A 16079-nucleotide genomic window follows, 5' to 3' on the forward strand; every position below is an offset into this window, starting at 1 on the left:
TTTTTCATTTTTGTTTTTTTTTGTTTAATAAAAGAGGGTTTTCTTTTTTCTTCTTCTTCTTCTTCTTTTTTTTTTTTTTTTTTTTTTTTTTTTTTTTTGGTGAGATAGAGTCTCACTCTGTCGCATCCAGGCTGGAGTGCCGTGGTGCGATCTCGGCTCACTGCAACCTCTGCCTCCCGGGTTCAAACAATTCTCTTGCCTCAGCCTCTCGAGTAGCTGGGATTACAGGCGTGAGCTACCATGTCCAGCTGATTTTTATATTTTTATAGAGACGCAGTTTCACCGTGTTGGCCGGGGCTGGTGCTGGGATTACAGGCCTGAGCCACTGTGCCTGGCCTACAAAGGATGTTTTAAAGTAAATAAATGAACAGCGAAGGAGGAGATGCATTGGGGGAGGTTTAGAGGAGTCCCGAGTGCAGGAGTTTCTGTCCCTGTGGACCTGGGGTGCACCACAGTCCTGGCACATGGGTGCACCCCGGTTCACCAACCAGGAAGCTCTTCTGAACTCTTTCATGTTTTTTTTTTTTTTTTTTTTTTTTGAGACAGTCTCACTCCGTCACCCAGGCTGGAGTGCAGTGGCGTGATCTCAACTCACTGCAGCCTGTGCCTCCTGCATTCAAGTGATTCTCACGCCTCAGCCTCCTGAGTAGCTGGGTCCACAGGTGCACTCCACCACGCCTGGCTAATTTTTCATTTTTTTTTGTAGAGCCAGGGTCTTGCTATTTTGTCCAGACTGGTCTAGAATTCTTGGGCTCAAGCAATCCTCCCATCTAGGCCTCCCAAAGTGTTGGGATTACAGGCATGAGCCACATGACGCCCGGCCCAAACCTTTTCCTTTTGGAGTTTATGGAGGATTCCTTAGGTGGGCTATGCTGATGATCACATAGCTGGCGGTTCATAATCAATTCAACCTTCAGCGCCTCTCCCCTTCCTGGAGGCCACTTGGAGCCTGGGGCTGAAAGTTCCTAATGTCTAATCGCTGTCATCGGCAGCCAGTCCCCCGCGATTGTGGGGTTATCTAGGGGCTTTCCAAAAATCACCTCGTTAACATAAACTCAGGTGTGGTTGTAGGGCCTGGCCATGCATAACAAGAGATACCTCTTTCACTTTTCTCTCTCCATAGCTGCTCTAGGACTAAAGGTCAAATGCTTTAACAAGATATACTCTCTCTCTCTCTTTTTTTTTGGTCAGCTAGAATAGAATTTATTATCATTGTTTTTATTTTCTTTTTTTTCAGAGAGGGAGTCTCACCATGTTGCTCAGGCTGGTCTTGAACTCCTGGACTCAGGCCATCCTCGTGCCTCAGCTTCCCAAAATGCTGGGATTACATTTGTGAATCACTGCGACTGGCCATCTCTCTCTCTCTCTCTTTTTTTTTTTTTTTTTTTTTAAGATGGAGTCTCTGTCGCCCAGGCTGGAGTGCAGTGGTGCAATCTGGGCTCACTGCAACCTCCGCCTTCCAGGTTCAATCAATTCTCATGCCTCAGCCTCCTGAGTAGCTGGGATTACAGGTGCATAGCACCATGCCTGGCTAATTTTTTCATTTTTAGTAGCGAGGAGGGGGTGTTTTGTCATGTTGCCCAGGTTGGTCTCGAACTCCTGACCTCAGATGCTCAGGCCGTGCCCGGCCTCCACAGTGCCTGTCTCTACAGCTGGCATGCTGCCGCTGATATATCCGTCTCCATTTGTGGGACCATTTGCTTCCATTAAATTAACAGTTTACCAAAATTCTGTGCTGAATGCTTTCCACAACATACACTGTTTTATTTAAAAACAATTTTAGGCCAGGTGTGGTGGCTCATGCCTGTAATCCCAGCACTTCGGGAGGCCGAGGTGGGTGGATCGCCTGACATCAGGAGTTTGAGACCAGCCTGGCCAATATGGTGAAACCCCGTCTCTACTAAAAATACAAAAAATTAGTCAGGCATGGTGGCATGTGCCTGCAGTCCCAGCTACTCGGGAGGCTGAGGCATGAGAATTGCTTGAACCTGGGAAGCGGAGGTTGCAGTGAACTGAGACTGCACTACTGCACTCCAGCCTAGACCACAGAGCGAGACTCCATCTCAAAAAAAAAAAAATTAAATATCAGTTATTTATTTTTTTGAGACAGGGTCTCCTTTGTGGCCCAGGCTGAAGTGAGGTGGCACAATCACAGCTCACTGCAGCCTCAAACTCCTGGGCTCAGGTCATCCTCCCACCTCAGCCTCTTGAATAGCTGGGATTACAGGTGCAGGCCATCATGTATGGATAATTTTTTTGTTTTTGTTTTTGTTTGAGACAGTCTTGCTCTTGTCACCCAGACTGGAGTGCAATGGCGTGATCTCATCTCACTGCAACCTCTGCCTCCTGGGTTCAAGTGATTCTCCTGTCTCAGCCTCCCGAGTAGCCGGGATTAGAGGCACCCGCTACCACGCCTGGCTAATTTTTGTATTTTTAGTAGAGACAGGGTTTCACCATGTTGGCCAGGCTGGTCTTGAACTCCTGATCTCAGGTGATCCACCCACCTCGGCCTCCCAAAGTGCTGGGAATACAGGCATGAGCTACCACGCCCAGCCTATGCATGGCTAATTATTAAATATTTTTGTAGAGAATGCATCTTGCTATGTTGCCTAGGCTGGTCTCAAACTCCTGGCCCCTAGGGATCCGCTGGCCTAGGCCTCTCGGCCTCCTGGGATCTATAGGCAGGAGCCACCACAGTTGGCCACAAAGTAGACTTACTTTATTTGTAACTTAGGAAGTCACAAAAGTTTTTATCCTCTTTTTTTAAAAATTTTAATTTATTTATTTTTGTTTAATTTTTTTTCTCTGCAAGCGTTTTTAGAGCTGGGAGCCAGGTACCCTGCAAAATCCACAATGTGTATTTCCTGTTCCGTCACCTATCACACCTGACCCTGGTGGTCTAGGAAGGGAATTGCACATTAACCTCACCTGGGGAGATTCAACAAGCCGTGCTTCCCCAAAGCGCACTGCAGCCCAATTACAGCTGAATCCCTGAGGATGGGGCCCAGGTGATGTCAAGGTGAGTCTGAGGTCAGCGGTTGGGAATCGCCCAATGTTAATCTCAGTGGGGTGGCTCCACCCTGGGCAGGAAAGGTCTCCACCCTGCGTACTGAGGGCCAATCAGAGACCTCCCCTTTTTATCCAGTTCCTTTGCAGAAAATACAGGCTGGAAGCAACTCCAGACCTAAGGGAGGTGAGTGCTGGTTCTTGAATCAATTCATTTGTCTCTTCAAGGGAGAAGTAATTAGTGGTTGAGTTTTATATCCAGTTCCTTTGCAGAAAATACAGGCTGGAACCAAGACCTGACCTAAGGGAGGTGAGTGCTGGTTCTTACATTGATTTTTCTCCTCGTTTAAGGGAGAAGACACTATTGGTTGAGTTTCCACCATAGCCCTTCCCAAGCCTTAATGGTTGGTGTGAGGATGCTGGAAGGATCTTTTTCTTTCTTTTCTTTTCTTTTCTTTTCTTTTCTTTTTTTTTTTTTTTAAGACAGAGTCTTACTCTTGCCCAGGCTGGAGTGCAGTGGCATGATCTCTGCTCACTGCAACCTCCGCCTCCTGGGATCAAGTGATTTTTCTTGCCTCAGTCTCCTGAGTAGCTGGGATTACAGGCACCCGCCACCACGCCCAGCTAATTTTTGTATTTTTAGTAGACACAGGGTTTCACCATGTTGGCCAGGCTGGTCTTGAACTCCTGACTTTAGGCTATCCGTCTGCCTCGGCCTCCCAAAGTGCTGGGATTCCAGGCGTGAGCCACCGCGCCTGGCCTAATGTTGTCTTAAGGACTTCTATTCAAATATAGTTTAGAGGAGCTCAGGAGTTTGAGACTAGTCTGGGTAACATGGTAAAGCTGTCTCTCCAAAAAAGACAAGGCCAGTCACAGTGGCTCATGCCTGTTATCCCAACACTTTGGGAGGCCGAGGTGGGCAAATCATTTGAGGCCAGGAGTTCGAGACCAGCTTGCCCAAAATGGTGAAACCCCGTCTCTACTAAAAACACAAAAATCAGCCAGGTGTGGTGGTGCATGCCTATAATCCCAGTTAGTTGGAAGGTTGAGGCAGGAGAATGGCTTAAACCTGGGAGGGGGAGGTTGCAGTGAACTGAGATCGCGCCACTGCACTCCAGTCTGGGACACAGAGGGAGACTCCGTCTCAAAACAAAGAAGGCCGGACCTCATGCTGTGTCCAGGCTACTTGTGGGGTGAGGTAGGAGGATCACCTGAGCCGGGAGGTGGGGGCTGCAATGAGGTGTGATTGTGCCACTGCACTCCAGCCTGATGAGATGGTGACCCTGCTTTTTTTTTTTTTTTGAGACGGAGTCTCACTCTGTTGCCCAGGCTGGAGTGCAGTGGCCAGATCTCAGCTCACTGCAAGCTCCGCCTCCCAGGTTTATGCCATTCTCCTGCCTCAGCCTCCCGAATAGCTGGGACTACAGGCGCCCGCCACCTCGCCCGGCTAGTTTTTTGTATTTTTTAGTAGAGACGGGGTTTCACCGGGTTAGCCGGGATGCGATCTCCTGACCTCGTGATCCACCCGTCTCGGCCTCCCAAAGTGCTGGGATTACAGGCTTGAGCCACTGCGCCCGGCCTGTGACCCTGTTTTTTTTTTAAAAAAAAAAAAAAAAGTAAGCCGGGCGTGGCGACTCACTCCTGTAATCCCAGCACTTTCAGATCACCTGAGGTTGGAAGTCTGAGACCAGCCTGACCAACATGGAGAAACCCTGTCTCTACTAAAAATACAAAATCAGCCAGGTGTGGTGGTGCGCGCCTGTAATCCCAGCTACTTGGAAGGCTGAGGCAAGAGAATCACTTGAACCCAGGAGGCGGAGGTTGCAGTGAGCTGAGATCACGCCGTTGCACTCCAGCCTGGGCAATGAGAGTGAAATTGTCTCAAAAAAGATTTCTGGATGCCATGGCTCACACCTGTAATCCCAGCACTTTGGGAGGCCGCGGCGGGTGGATCACCTGAGGTCAGTAGTTCAAGACCAACCTGGCCAACATGGAGAAACCCATCTGTACTAAAAATACAAAAATTGTATTTTTATTGCGCCTGTAATCCCAGCTTCTCGGGAGGCTGAGGTATGAGAATTGCTTGAACCTGGGAGTCAGAGGTTGCTGTGAGTCAAGATCATGCCACTGTGCTCCAGCCTGGGTAACAGAGTGAGACTCCATCTTAAAAAAAAAGTACTTGGCCAGGCCCAGTGGCTCATACCCTGCACTTTGGGAGGCCGAGGTGGATGGATCACCTGAGGTCAGGAGTTCAAGACCAGCCTGGCCAACATGGTGAAACCCCATCTCTACTAAAAATACAAAAAAAATTAGCAGGGTGCGGTGGCACATGCTTGTGATCCCAGCTACTTGGGAGGCTGAGGCAGGAGAATCACTTGAACCCTGGAGGCGGAGATTGCAGTGAGCCTTGCGCCATTGCACTCCAGCCTGGGCAACAGAGCAAGACTTTTTGGGGGGGAAAAAAAAAGCCCTGAATTTTTCTAAGCAGATCAAATGTTCTCTCTGCAAAAAGGAAAGGCAACTATATGAGGCAGTGGATATGTTAATTAGCTTGATTGTGGTAATCATGTCACTGTATATGTAACATCGCTCCATGCTGTACACAAGTAAACATTGTATATATGACTTTAAAAATACTTAAAAAATAGAGACAAGGCCTCCATTGTTGCATTGCCCAGGCTGGCTGGGAACTCCTGGGCTCACATGCTGTTCCCACTCTGTCCTAAAATTGTATATATGTAATTATACTTCACAGCTGGGGAAAAAGTTGCTGTTCCCTCCAAGGGTAAAGCTGTCCACCTCTATCACCACCTGGGCTTGGCAGGTCATTTTCTGTTATTTTCCAGGCTGCCTCCCTTTTCTTTTTTTTTTTTTTTTTTGAGGCAAGGTCTCACTTTGTCACCCAGGCTAGAATGCAGTAGTGCGATCTTGACTCACTGCAGCCTCAACTTTTTCCGGGCTTAAGAAATTCTCCTGCCTCAGCCCCCCAAGTAGCTAGAGTAGAGATAGGTTTTGGCCTTGCTGCTCAGGCTGGTCTCCAACTCCCCAGACTCAAGCGATCCTGCTGCCTCAGCCTCCCAAAGTGTTGGGATTACAGGTGTGAACTACCGCGCCCAGCCATTAGTTAGTTACTTTTGAGACAGGGCCTCACTCTGTCACCTAGGCAGGAGTGCAGTGGCTCACTGCAACCTCCAAATCGGAGGCTCAGACGATCCTCCTGAGTCAGCCTCCCAAGTATCTGCGACTACAGGCATGTACCACCACCAGGCCTGGCTAAGATTTTTTTTTTTTTTTTGAGGCCGAGTTTCGCTCTTGCTGCCCATGCTGGAGTACAATGACGCCATCTTGGCTCACTGCAACCTCCACCTCCTGGGTTCAAGCGATTCTCCTGCCTCAGCCTCCCAAGTACCTGGGATTACAGGTTCCTGCCACTACACCTGGCTGGCTTCTATATTTTTAGCAGAGACGGGGGTTTCTCCACGTGGGCCAGGCTGGTCTCAAACGTCTGACATCAGGTGATCCTGCTGCCTCCGTCTCCCAAAGTACTGGGATTACAGGCGTGAGCCACTGCACCTGGCCTTATTTATTTATTTATTTATTTATTTATTTATGTTTTTAAACGGAGTTTCGCTCTTGTTGCCCAGGCTGGAGTACAATGGCACCATCTCGGCTCACTGAAACCTCTGCCTCCTGGGTTCAAGCGATTCTCTTGCCTCAGCCTCCCACTGGGATTACAGGTTCCTGCCACTACGCCTGGCTGGCTTCTATATTTTTAGTAGAGATGGGCGTTTCTCCACGTGGGCCAGGCTGGTCTCAAAGGGCTGACATCAGGTGATCCACCTGCCTCCCAAAGTGCTGGGATTCCAGGCCTGAGCCACCGCACTGGCCAGTACAGTTACATTTACATCTGACCTCTTGCTATTTGTTTTCAATGTGTCTCATTCAGTGGAGGGCTGAAATGTTAAACACGTGGCCCCGGCGATTGGTGGCGAGGAAGTCTTGGTTTGTAGTGTTTGCTGATTTCTTTTTTTGTTTGTTTGAGACAGAGTTTTGTTCTTGTTGCCCAGGCTCGAGTGCAATGGTGAGATCTCAGATTATGCAGCCTCCACCTCCCAGGTTCAAGTGATTCTCCTGTCTCAGCCTCCCGAGTAGCTGGAATTACAGGCACCGGCCTCCACGCCTGGCTAATTTTTGTATTTTCAGTAGAGATGGGGTTTCACCATGTTGGTCAGGCTGGTCTAATGCTCCCGACCTCAGGTGATCTGCCTGCCTTGGCCTCCCAAAGTGCTGGGATTACAGGCGTGAGCCACTGTGCCCAGCTATGTTGCTGATTTCTGTGGCATAAACACTCCCCTTGTGATTTTGTACTATCAGTGTGAAATCACGACCCACAGACTTGGTATAGGTACATGTAGGAAGCCCCCATTAGCCAGCACAGGCTGGCCCTAGCATGCCACTGACTCTTCTTTCTTTGTATTATTTTTTTTTCTTTTTTGGTTCATTCTTTTTACCACGTTAGCCAGGCTGGTCTCGAACTCCTGACCTCAGGCGATCCGCCCACCTCGGCCTCCCAGAGTGCTGAGATTGCAGGCATGAGCCACTGTGCTGGGCCAGATTTTCCGTCTCTTAATTCAGTCTATGTAATATTTTAGCACTTCTGGTGCAGCGGTAACAGTCTCATTCTCGGCACACAGGCAGCTGTTGTTTCATTTAATGATGGTAACTCATGAACTGTTTTTTCTTTTTTTTTTGTTTTGAGACGGAGTCTCGCTCTGTCACCCAGGCTGGAGTGCAGTGGCGCGATCTCAGCTCACTGCAAGCTCCGCCTCCCAGGTTTCATGCCATTCTCCTGCCTCAGTCTCCTGAGTAGCTGGGACTACAGGCGCCCGCCACCATTCCCGGCTAATTTTTTTTTTTGTATTTTTAGTAGAGATGGGGTTTCACCATGTTAGCCAGGATGGTCTCCATCTCCTGACCTCATGATCTGCCCGCCTCGGCCTCCCAAAGTGCTGGGATGACAGACGTGAGCCACCGCGCCCGGCCATGAACTGTTGTTTCTTTTTTCTCCCAGTTCTTCAGCCTTAACCTAAGGTCTCATACGTGGAGCACTATGACATCGCCACAGCTCGAGTGGACGCTGCAGACCCTTCTGGAGCAGCTGAACGAGGATGAATTAAAGAGTTTCAAATCGCTCTTAAGGGCTCTTCCCCTCGAAGACGTGCTGCAGAAGACCCCGTGGTCTGAGGTGGAAGAGGCTGATGGCAAGAAGCTGGCAGAAATTCTAATCAACACATCCTCAGAAAATTGGATAAGGAGTGCAACTGTGACTGTCTTGGAAGAGATGAACCTCATGGAATTGTGTAAGATGGCAAAGTCTGAGATGCTGGGTAAGTAGAACCTGGGGTGTCCTGGTCATTTGTAACAAAGAAGGAACCCTGGCCGGGTGCGGTGGCTCATGCCTGTAACCGTAGCGATTTGGGAAGCTGAGTGGGGGGTGGGAATCACCTGAGGTCAGGAGTTTGAGACCTGCCTGACCAACATGGTAAAACCCGTCTCTACTAAAAATACAAAAATTAGCTGGGTGTGGTAGGGTAGTGGGTGTGTGTAATCCCTGCGATTCAGGAGGCAGAGGCAGGAGAATCCTTTGAACCTGGGAGGTGGAGGTTGCTGTGAGCCGAGATAGTGCCATTGCACTCCAGCCTGGACAACGGAGTGAGACTCTATCTCAAAAAAATTAGATAGATTTGTACATATACTCATTTTCTTAACTTTTCTATTACCTGTTTTGCATTTTTAGCATATTTTAAGAGATGTGGTCTTGCTACATTGCCCAGGCTCTTCACAGCCATAATCACAGTACACTACAACCTCAAACACCTTGCCTTAAGCAATCTTCTGCCTCAGCCTGTTGAGTAGCTGGAGATACAGGTACCTGTCCTGTGCTTGGCTCAGCATTTTTTTCTTTTTCCTTCGAGACAGGATTTCAATCTGTTGCCCAGGCTGGAGTGCAGTGGTGTGATCATGGTTCACTGCAGCCTCCAACTCCTGTGCTCATGCTATCATCCCATCTCAGCCTTCTAAGCTCATTTTTTCTTCTCTTTTGTAGAGAGGGGGTCTTGCAATGTTGATGAGTCTGGTTTCGAACTTCTGGGCCTCTTGCCTCAGTCTCCCAAGAGGCTGAGATTACAGGTGTGAGCCACCATGTCTGGCAGCATGCTTTTAAACACTGTTCTAGAATAATTTTTTATTATTTTATGCTTTTTTGAGATGGAGTTTTGCTTTGTCGCCAGGCTGGAGTGCAGTGACGCAATCTCACTGCAACCTCTGCCTCCTCCGGAAACATTATGGAGAAACGATCTTTGGTCTGGAAGGATACCTATTGACTCTGTTCTGTGGGGGCAAAATTGCTAGGTCATATGGTAATTCTGTGTTTTTGAAGAAGCAAGTTGTTCTATTTTTAAATGTGGGAAAGATTCGAGTTTCTATTTGTCAGGAAATAACATGCTAGTTATTCTAGAGAGAAAAAAAAAACCAGACAATCTCTAAACCAGGTACTGAATTGTGTCCAGAAAACTTATACTGAAGCTCTAACCGCCTCCCCACCTGCCATGTGACTATGTATTTGGAGATAGGGCTTCAGGAGTAAAGATGAAATGAGGTTATAAGGGTGGGGCCAATAGGACAAAAAAAAAAAAAAAAGAATATTTGAGCCAAAGGCAGTGATGTGTTCCTGTAGTCCCAGCTACTCAGGAGTCTTGAGGTGGGAGGATTGCTTGAATCCAGGAGTTTGAATCCAGTCTGGGGAACATATCAAGACCCCATCTGTAAATATATGTGTATATATTTGACACTTTTTTTTTTTTTTTTGAGACAGAGTCTCACTCTGCTGCTCAGGCTGGAGTGCAGTGGTGAGATCTTGGCTCACTGCAACCTCCGCCTCCAGGTTCAAGTGATTCTTCTATCTCAGCCTCCCGAGTAGCTGGGATTACAGGCCTGTGCCATCATACCTGGCTAATTTTTTTTTTTTTGGTATTTTTAGTAGAGATGGGGTTTTGCCACATTGGCCAGGCTGGTCTTGAGCTCCTGACCTTGTGATTTGCCCACCTCAGCCTCCCAAAGTGCTGGGATTACAGGCATGAGCCGCCGCGCCTGGCTGACACTTTATGTATAATAATGTCTGATTTACGCAGTGCAAATTGCTGTGTCAGGCTTACATCTAAGTATTTTACAGAGGCCGGACAGGTGCAAGAAATAGATAACCCTCAGCTGGGAGATGCAGAAGACTACTCAGAGTTAGTGAAGCCAGGTGGGTAAATATGGTCGTGTGGTCATGAGTGTGGTGTTTGAGAGCGTGCAAGGTGCATCACTTCTTCCTGGTTTTCTTCATTTCTGGTACTTTTTTTTTTTTTTTTTTCTTTTTTTGAGACAGAATCTTGCTCTGTCTCCCAGGCTGGAGTGCAGTGGTTCCATCTCTGCTTATTGCAACCTCTACCTCCCGGCTTCAAGCAATTCTCTGCCTCAGCCTCTTGAGTAGCTGGCATTACAGGTGCCCGCCACTACCCCCAGCTAATGTTTTGTATTTTTAGTAGAGACGGGGTTTCACTATCTTGGCCAGGTTGGTCTTGAACTCCTGACCTCAAGTGATCCACCCACCTGGGCCTCCCGAAGTGCTGGGATTACAGGCGTGAGCCGCCGTGCCCGGCTGACACTTTATGTATAATAATGTCTGATTTACGCAGTGCAAATTGCTGTGTCAGGCTTACATCTAAGTATTTTACAGAGGCCGGACAGGTGCAAGAAATAGATAACCCTCAGCTGGGAGATGCAGAAGACGACTCAGAGTTAGCGAAGCCAGGTGGGTAAATACGGTCGTGTGGTCATGAGTGTGGTGTTTGAGAGCGTGCAAGGTGCATCACTTCTTCCTGGTTTTCTTCATTTCTGGTACCTTTTTTTTTTTTTCTTTTTTTGAGACAGAATCTTGCTGTGTCCCCCAGGCTGGAGTGCAGTGGTTCCATCTCTGCTTATTGCAACCTCTGCCTCCCGGGTTCAAGCAATTCTCTGCCTCAGCCTCTTGAGTAGCTGGCATTACAGGCGCCCGCCACTACCCCCAGCTAATGTTTTGTATTTTTAGTAGAGACGGGGTTTCACTATCTTGGCCAGGTTGGTCTTGAACTCCTGACCTCAAGTGATCCACCCACCTGGGCCTCCCAAAGTGCTGGGATTACAGGCGTGAGCCACCGTACCCGGCCCTCATTTCTGGTACTTGGCAAAGTAATTTTCAGAAGAGTGTAATCATCAACCTCAACTGTCCTATGGGCTGTCACTGCAGGTGAAAAGGAGGGACGGAGAAACTCAATGCAGAAACAATCTTTGGTCTGGAAGAACACCTTTTGGCAAGGAGACACTGACAGTTTCCATGACGACGTCATTCGGAGAAACCAACGGTTCATTCCATTCTTGAATGCCAGAACACCCGGGAAGCTAACACCTTACACCGTGGTGCTGCACGGCCCCGCGGGCGTGGGGAAAACCACACTGGCCAAAAAGTGTATGCTGGACTGGTCAGACTGCAACCTCAGCCCGACGGTCAGATACGCTTTCTACCTCAGCTGCAAGGAGCTCAGCCGCATGCGCCCGTGCAGTTTTGCAGAGCTGATCTCCAAAGACTGGCCTGAATTGCAGGATGACATTCCAAGCATCCTAGCCCAAGCACAGAGAATCTTGTTCGTGGTCGACGGCCTTGATGAGCTGAAAGTCCCACCTGGGGCGCTGATCCAGGACATATGCGGGGACTGGAAGCAGCAGAAGCCGGTGCCGGTCCTCTTGGGGAGTTTGCTGAAGAGGAAGATGTTACCCAAGGCAACCCTGCTGGTCACCACGCGGCCCAGGGCCCTGAGGGACCTCCAGCTCCTGGTGCAGCAGCCCATCTACATAAGGGTGGAAGGGTTCCTGGAGGAGGACAGGAGGGCCTATTTCCTGAGACACTTTGGAGAGGAGGACCAAGCCATGCGTGCCTTTGAGTTGATGAGGAGCAACGCGGCCCTGTTCCAGCTGGGCTCGGCGCCCGCGGTATGCTGGATCGTGTGCACGACTCTGAAGCTGCAGATGGAGAATGGGGAGGACCCGGCCCCCACCTGCCTCACCAGCACGGAGCTGTTCCTGCGTTTCCTCTGCAGCCAGTTCCCGCAGGGCGCACAGCTCCGGGGCGCTCTGCGGGCGCTGAGCCTCCTGGCCGCGCAGAGTTTGTGGGCGCAGATGTCCGTGCTCCACAGAGAGGACCTGGAAAGCGCTGGGGTGCAGGAGTCCGACCTCCGTCCGTTCCTGGACAGAGACATCCTCCACCAGGACAGAGTCTCCAAAAGCTGCTACTCCTTCATCCACCTCAGCTTCCAGCAGTTTCTCACTGCGCTGTTCTACGCCCTGGAGAAGGAGGAGGAGGAGGACAGGGACGGCCATGCCTGGGACATTGGGGACGTGCAGAAGCTGCTTTCCGAAGAAGAAAGACTCAAGAACCCCGACCTGATCCAAGTAGGGCACTTCTTATTCGGCCTGGCTAATGAGAAGAGAGTGAAGGAGTTGGAGGCCACCTTTGGCTGCCGGATGTCACCGGAGATCAAACAGGAATTACTGCGATGCAAAGCCAATCTTCATGCCAATAAGCCCTTATCCATGACAGACCTGAAGGAGGTCTTGTGCTGCCTGTACGAGTCTCAGGAGGAGGAGCTGGCGAAGGTGGTGGTGGCCCCGCTCAAGAAAATTTCTATTAAGTTGGCAAATACTTCTGAAATCATGCACTGTTCCTTCAGCCTGAAGCAGTGTCCAGACTTGGAGAAAGTCTCACTGCAGGTAGCAAAGGGGGTGTTCCTGGAGAATTACGTGGATATCGAACCAGACATTGAATTTGAGAGGTAAGAACTGTTTTCCCATCCCACGCTCCACTAGGAAGAGGCCAGCGTCTCCTGTGGCTGACGGTCAGAATTTCCCTCTGGCTGGACTTTCTTCCAGCTTCACAGTTCAACACGGAGACGCGATTTGACAATTAGGAATTGGGGCTTTTTTTTTTTTTTTTTTTTTTAAAGACAGAGTTTTGCTCTTGTTACCCAGGCTGGAGTGCAATGGCTCACTGCAACCTCTGCCTCGTAGGTTCAGGCGATTCTCCTGCCTCAGCCTCTCCAGTAGCTTGGACTACAGCCGCCTGCCACCATGCCCAGCTAATTTTTGTAGTTTTAGTAGAGACGGGGTTTCATCACATTGGCCAGGCTGGTCTTGAAACCCTGACCTCAGATGATCTGCCCGCCTCGGCTTCCCAAAGTGCTGGAATTACAGACCTGAGCCACTGCACCCGGCCTGTCTGCACTGTTTGGTCTGCTGCACCACCTCCTTCCCCCTCACCTGTCTTCACTCACTCAGCCCGGCCAGGAATTGAGGCTTAAAAGACAGACTTTTAAGTGTTTAGTTTTCAGGTGGGAATGGTGCTGAATACCCCCAAACACTTGAGCCGTTACGTATATAACAATGGCAGGGAGGTAATTTTTTTTTTTTTTTTGAGACGGAGTCTCACTCTGTCACCCAGGCTGGAGTGCGGTGGCGCAATCTCTGCTCACTGCAAGCTCTCTCGCGAGTAGCTGGGACTACAGGCGCCTGCCACCACGCCCGGCTAATTTTCTTGTATTTTTAGTAGAGATGGTTTCACTGTGTTAGCCAGGATGGTCTCGATCTCCTGACCTCGTGATCTGCCCACCTTGGCCTCCCAAAGTGCTGGGAGGCCGAGGAGGGCGTGAGCCACCACACCTGGCTATTTTATTTTTTTTGTAAAACTTAAGATCTATACTCCTAGCAAAGTATGTGATTCCATATTGTTTACTATAGACACTGTTTTAGGTTGGTGCAAAAGTAATTGTGGTTTTTGCCATTGAAATGTGGTTTGCAGACACCCGTCCCCTGACGCAGGTACTAGGCATAGGAGACGAACGTGTGTTCTCCCGCAGGTGCACCTACGTAACCCTTCCCAGCTGGGCTCAGCAGGATCTTCGCTCTCTTCGCCTCTGGACGGATTTCTGCTCTCTCTTCAGCTCAAACAGCAATCTGAAGTTTCTAGAAGTGAAACAAAGCTTCCTGAGTGACTCTTCTGTGCGGATTCTTTGTGACCACATAACCCGTAGCACCTGTCATCTGCAGAAAGTGGAGTAAGCAGAAACTCATCTTGCAAGGGAGACCCTGAACCATGACTCAGCTTCTTGCACTTTTTTTTTTTTTTTTTTTTAAATTTAGAAATGTGTTGTTTCATCTCCATGGATTTGGGGATTTTCCAGCTATCTTTTCTTCTTTTCTTTCTTTTTTTTTTTTTGAGACAGAATTTCACTCTGTCACCCAGGCTGGAGTACAGTGGTGCAATCTTGTGTTTTTAGTAGAGCTGGAGTTTCTCCATGTTGACCAGGCTGGTCTCAAACTTCTGACCTAAGGTGATGCACCCGCCTTGGCTTTCAAAAGTGCTGGGATTACAGGCATTAGCCACTGTGGCTGGCCCAGCTATCTTTTTTTTTTTTTTTTTCGTTTGTTACCAAAGCAAACCAAAAAGTAGGTACAAGTGCAGGTTAGTTACACAGGTAAACGTGTGTCATGGAAGTTTGTTGTACAGATTTTATCACTCAGGTATTGAGCCTAGTACCCATTAGTTGTTTATCCTGATCCTCTGCTTCTTGAATGTTTTTTTCCTTTTTAAACAGAGTCGTGCTCTGTCACCCAGGCTGGAGGGCAGTGGCGCGATCTCAGCTCACTGCAAGCTCCGCCTTCTGGGTTCCCACCGTTCTCCTGCTTCAGCCTCCCGAGTAGCTGGGACTACAAGCGCCCGCCATCACACCTGGCTAATTTTTTGTATTTTTAGTAGAGACAGAGCTTCACCATGTTGGTCAGACTGGCCTCAAACTCCTGACCTCAGGCGATCTGCCCGCCTCGGCCCCAGCTAATTTTTGCATTTTTTTTGTTGTTGTTGTTGTTGTTGAGACGGAGTCTCGCTTTGTCGCCCAGGCTGGAGTGCAGTGGCGCAATCTCAGGCTCGCTGCAACCTCTGCCTCCCAGGTTCACGCCATTCTCCCACCTCAGCCTCCCGAGTAGCTGGGACTACAGGCGCCCGCCACCTTGCCAGGCTAATTTTTTGTATTTTTAGTAGAGATGGGATTTCAATGTGTTAGCCAGGATGGTCTCGATCTCCTGACCTTGTGATCCGCCCACCTCAGCCTCCCAAAGTGCTTGGATTTACAGACGTGAGCCAATGCACCTGGCCTTAATTTTTGTATTTTTTGTAGAGTTGGGATTTCACCATGTTGCCCAGGCTGGTCTCGAACTCCTGACCTCAGGTGATTCTCTTGCCTCGGACTCCCAAAGTGCCGGGATTACAGACATGAGCCACTGCGCCTGGCCTTCATTTTTGTATTTTTGTAGAGATGGGGTTTCACCATGTTGCCCAGGCTGGTCTCGAACTCCTGACCTCGGGTGATCCTCCTGCCTCGGCCTCCCAAAGTGCTGGGATTACAGACACGAGCCGCCGTGCCTGGCCAAGAACTTCTAATAGTTTCTAAATGTGGAACAGCTTTTTGTTTATACATGTCTCTACACAATGTGAGGATTGTTCGCTCAAAGTGGAATCTCTTCTGCTTTTCCCTAGGATTAAAAATGTCACCCCTGACACTGCTTACCGGGACTTCTGTCTTGCTTTCATTGGGAAGAAGACCCTCACGCACCTGACCCTGGAAGGGCACATCGAGTGGGAACGCACGATGCTGCTGCTGCTGTGTGATCTGGTCAGAAATCACAAATGCAACCTGCAGTACCTGAGGTGGGTCTCACGGTCTCCGCTCTCCCCAGTACCCAGAGTCCGCTGCACCACGTTGCCAGGGGATCTAGGGAAAAGGGTAACCACTTTGGATGCTGTCCCAGACAGGGAATGTATTCCTCAAACAGGCCTGTGTGGGGAGTCAGCCTCTCCTCTTTCCCCCGCCAGCTTGACTTCTGGGTCGCATAACCAGCTCTCGATGCAAAGAAACACCCCGAATTCTGTACTGTGTTCCGGCTTT

The 16079-nt window shown here is 49.3% G+C and overlaps 1 protein-coding gene across 4 annotated transcripts in view; it reads left to right on the forward strand.

Moving 5' to 3' along the window:
• NLRP7 (NLR family pyrin domain containing 7) overlaps window positions 1-16079 on the forward strand; it is a 37785-nt gene that overhangs the window by 9490 nt on the left and 12216 nt on the right. For 2 of the 4 annotated variants that reach the window (XM_073017233.1, XM_073017235.1), the window contains exons 1-6: window positions 3132-3193; window positions 8078-8393; window positions 10787-10861; window positions 11336-12914; window positions 13995-14192; window positions 15671-15841. In XM_073017233.1, the coding sequence (XP_072873334.1) occupies window positions 8117-8393; window positions 10787-10861; window positions 11336-12914; window positions 13995-14192; window positions 15671-15841 (2300 nt within the window). In that variant the 5' untranslated portion in view covers window positions 3132-3193; window positions 8078-8116. Of the gene's footprint in view, window positions 1-2812; window positions 3020-3131; window positions 3194-3279; window positions 3317-8077; window positions 8394-10786; window positions 10862-11335; window positions 12915-13994; window positions 14193-15670; window positions 15842-16079 lie in introns of those variants that run through there. The other 2 variants (XM_073017232.1, XM_073017234.1) reach the window with 2 other exon arrangements.

The sequence above is a fragment of the Chlorocebus sabaeus genome, chromosome 6, assembly GCF_047675955.1.
Source record: "Chlorocebus sabaeus isolate Y175 chromosome 6, mChlSab1.0.hap1, whole genome shotgun sequence".
NCBI classification, from domain to species: Eukaryota; Metazoa; Chordata; class Mammalia; order Primates; family Cercopithecidae; genus Chlorocebus; species Chlorocebus sabaeus.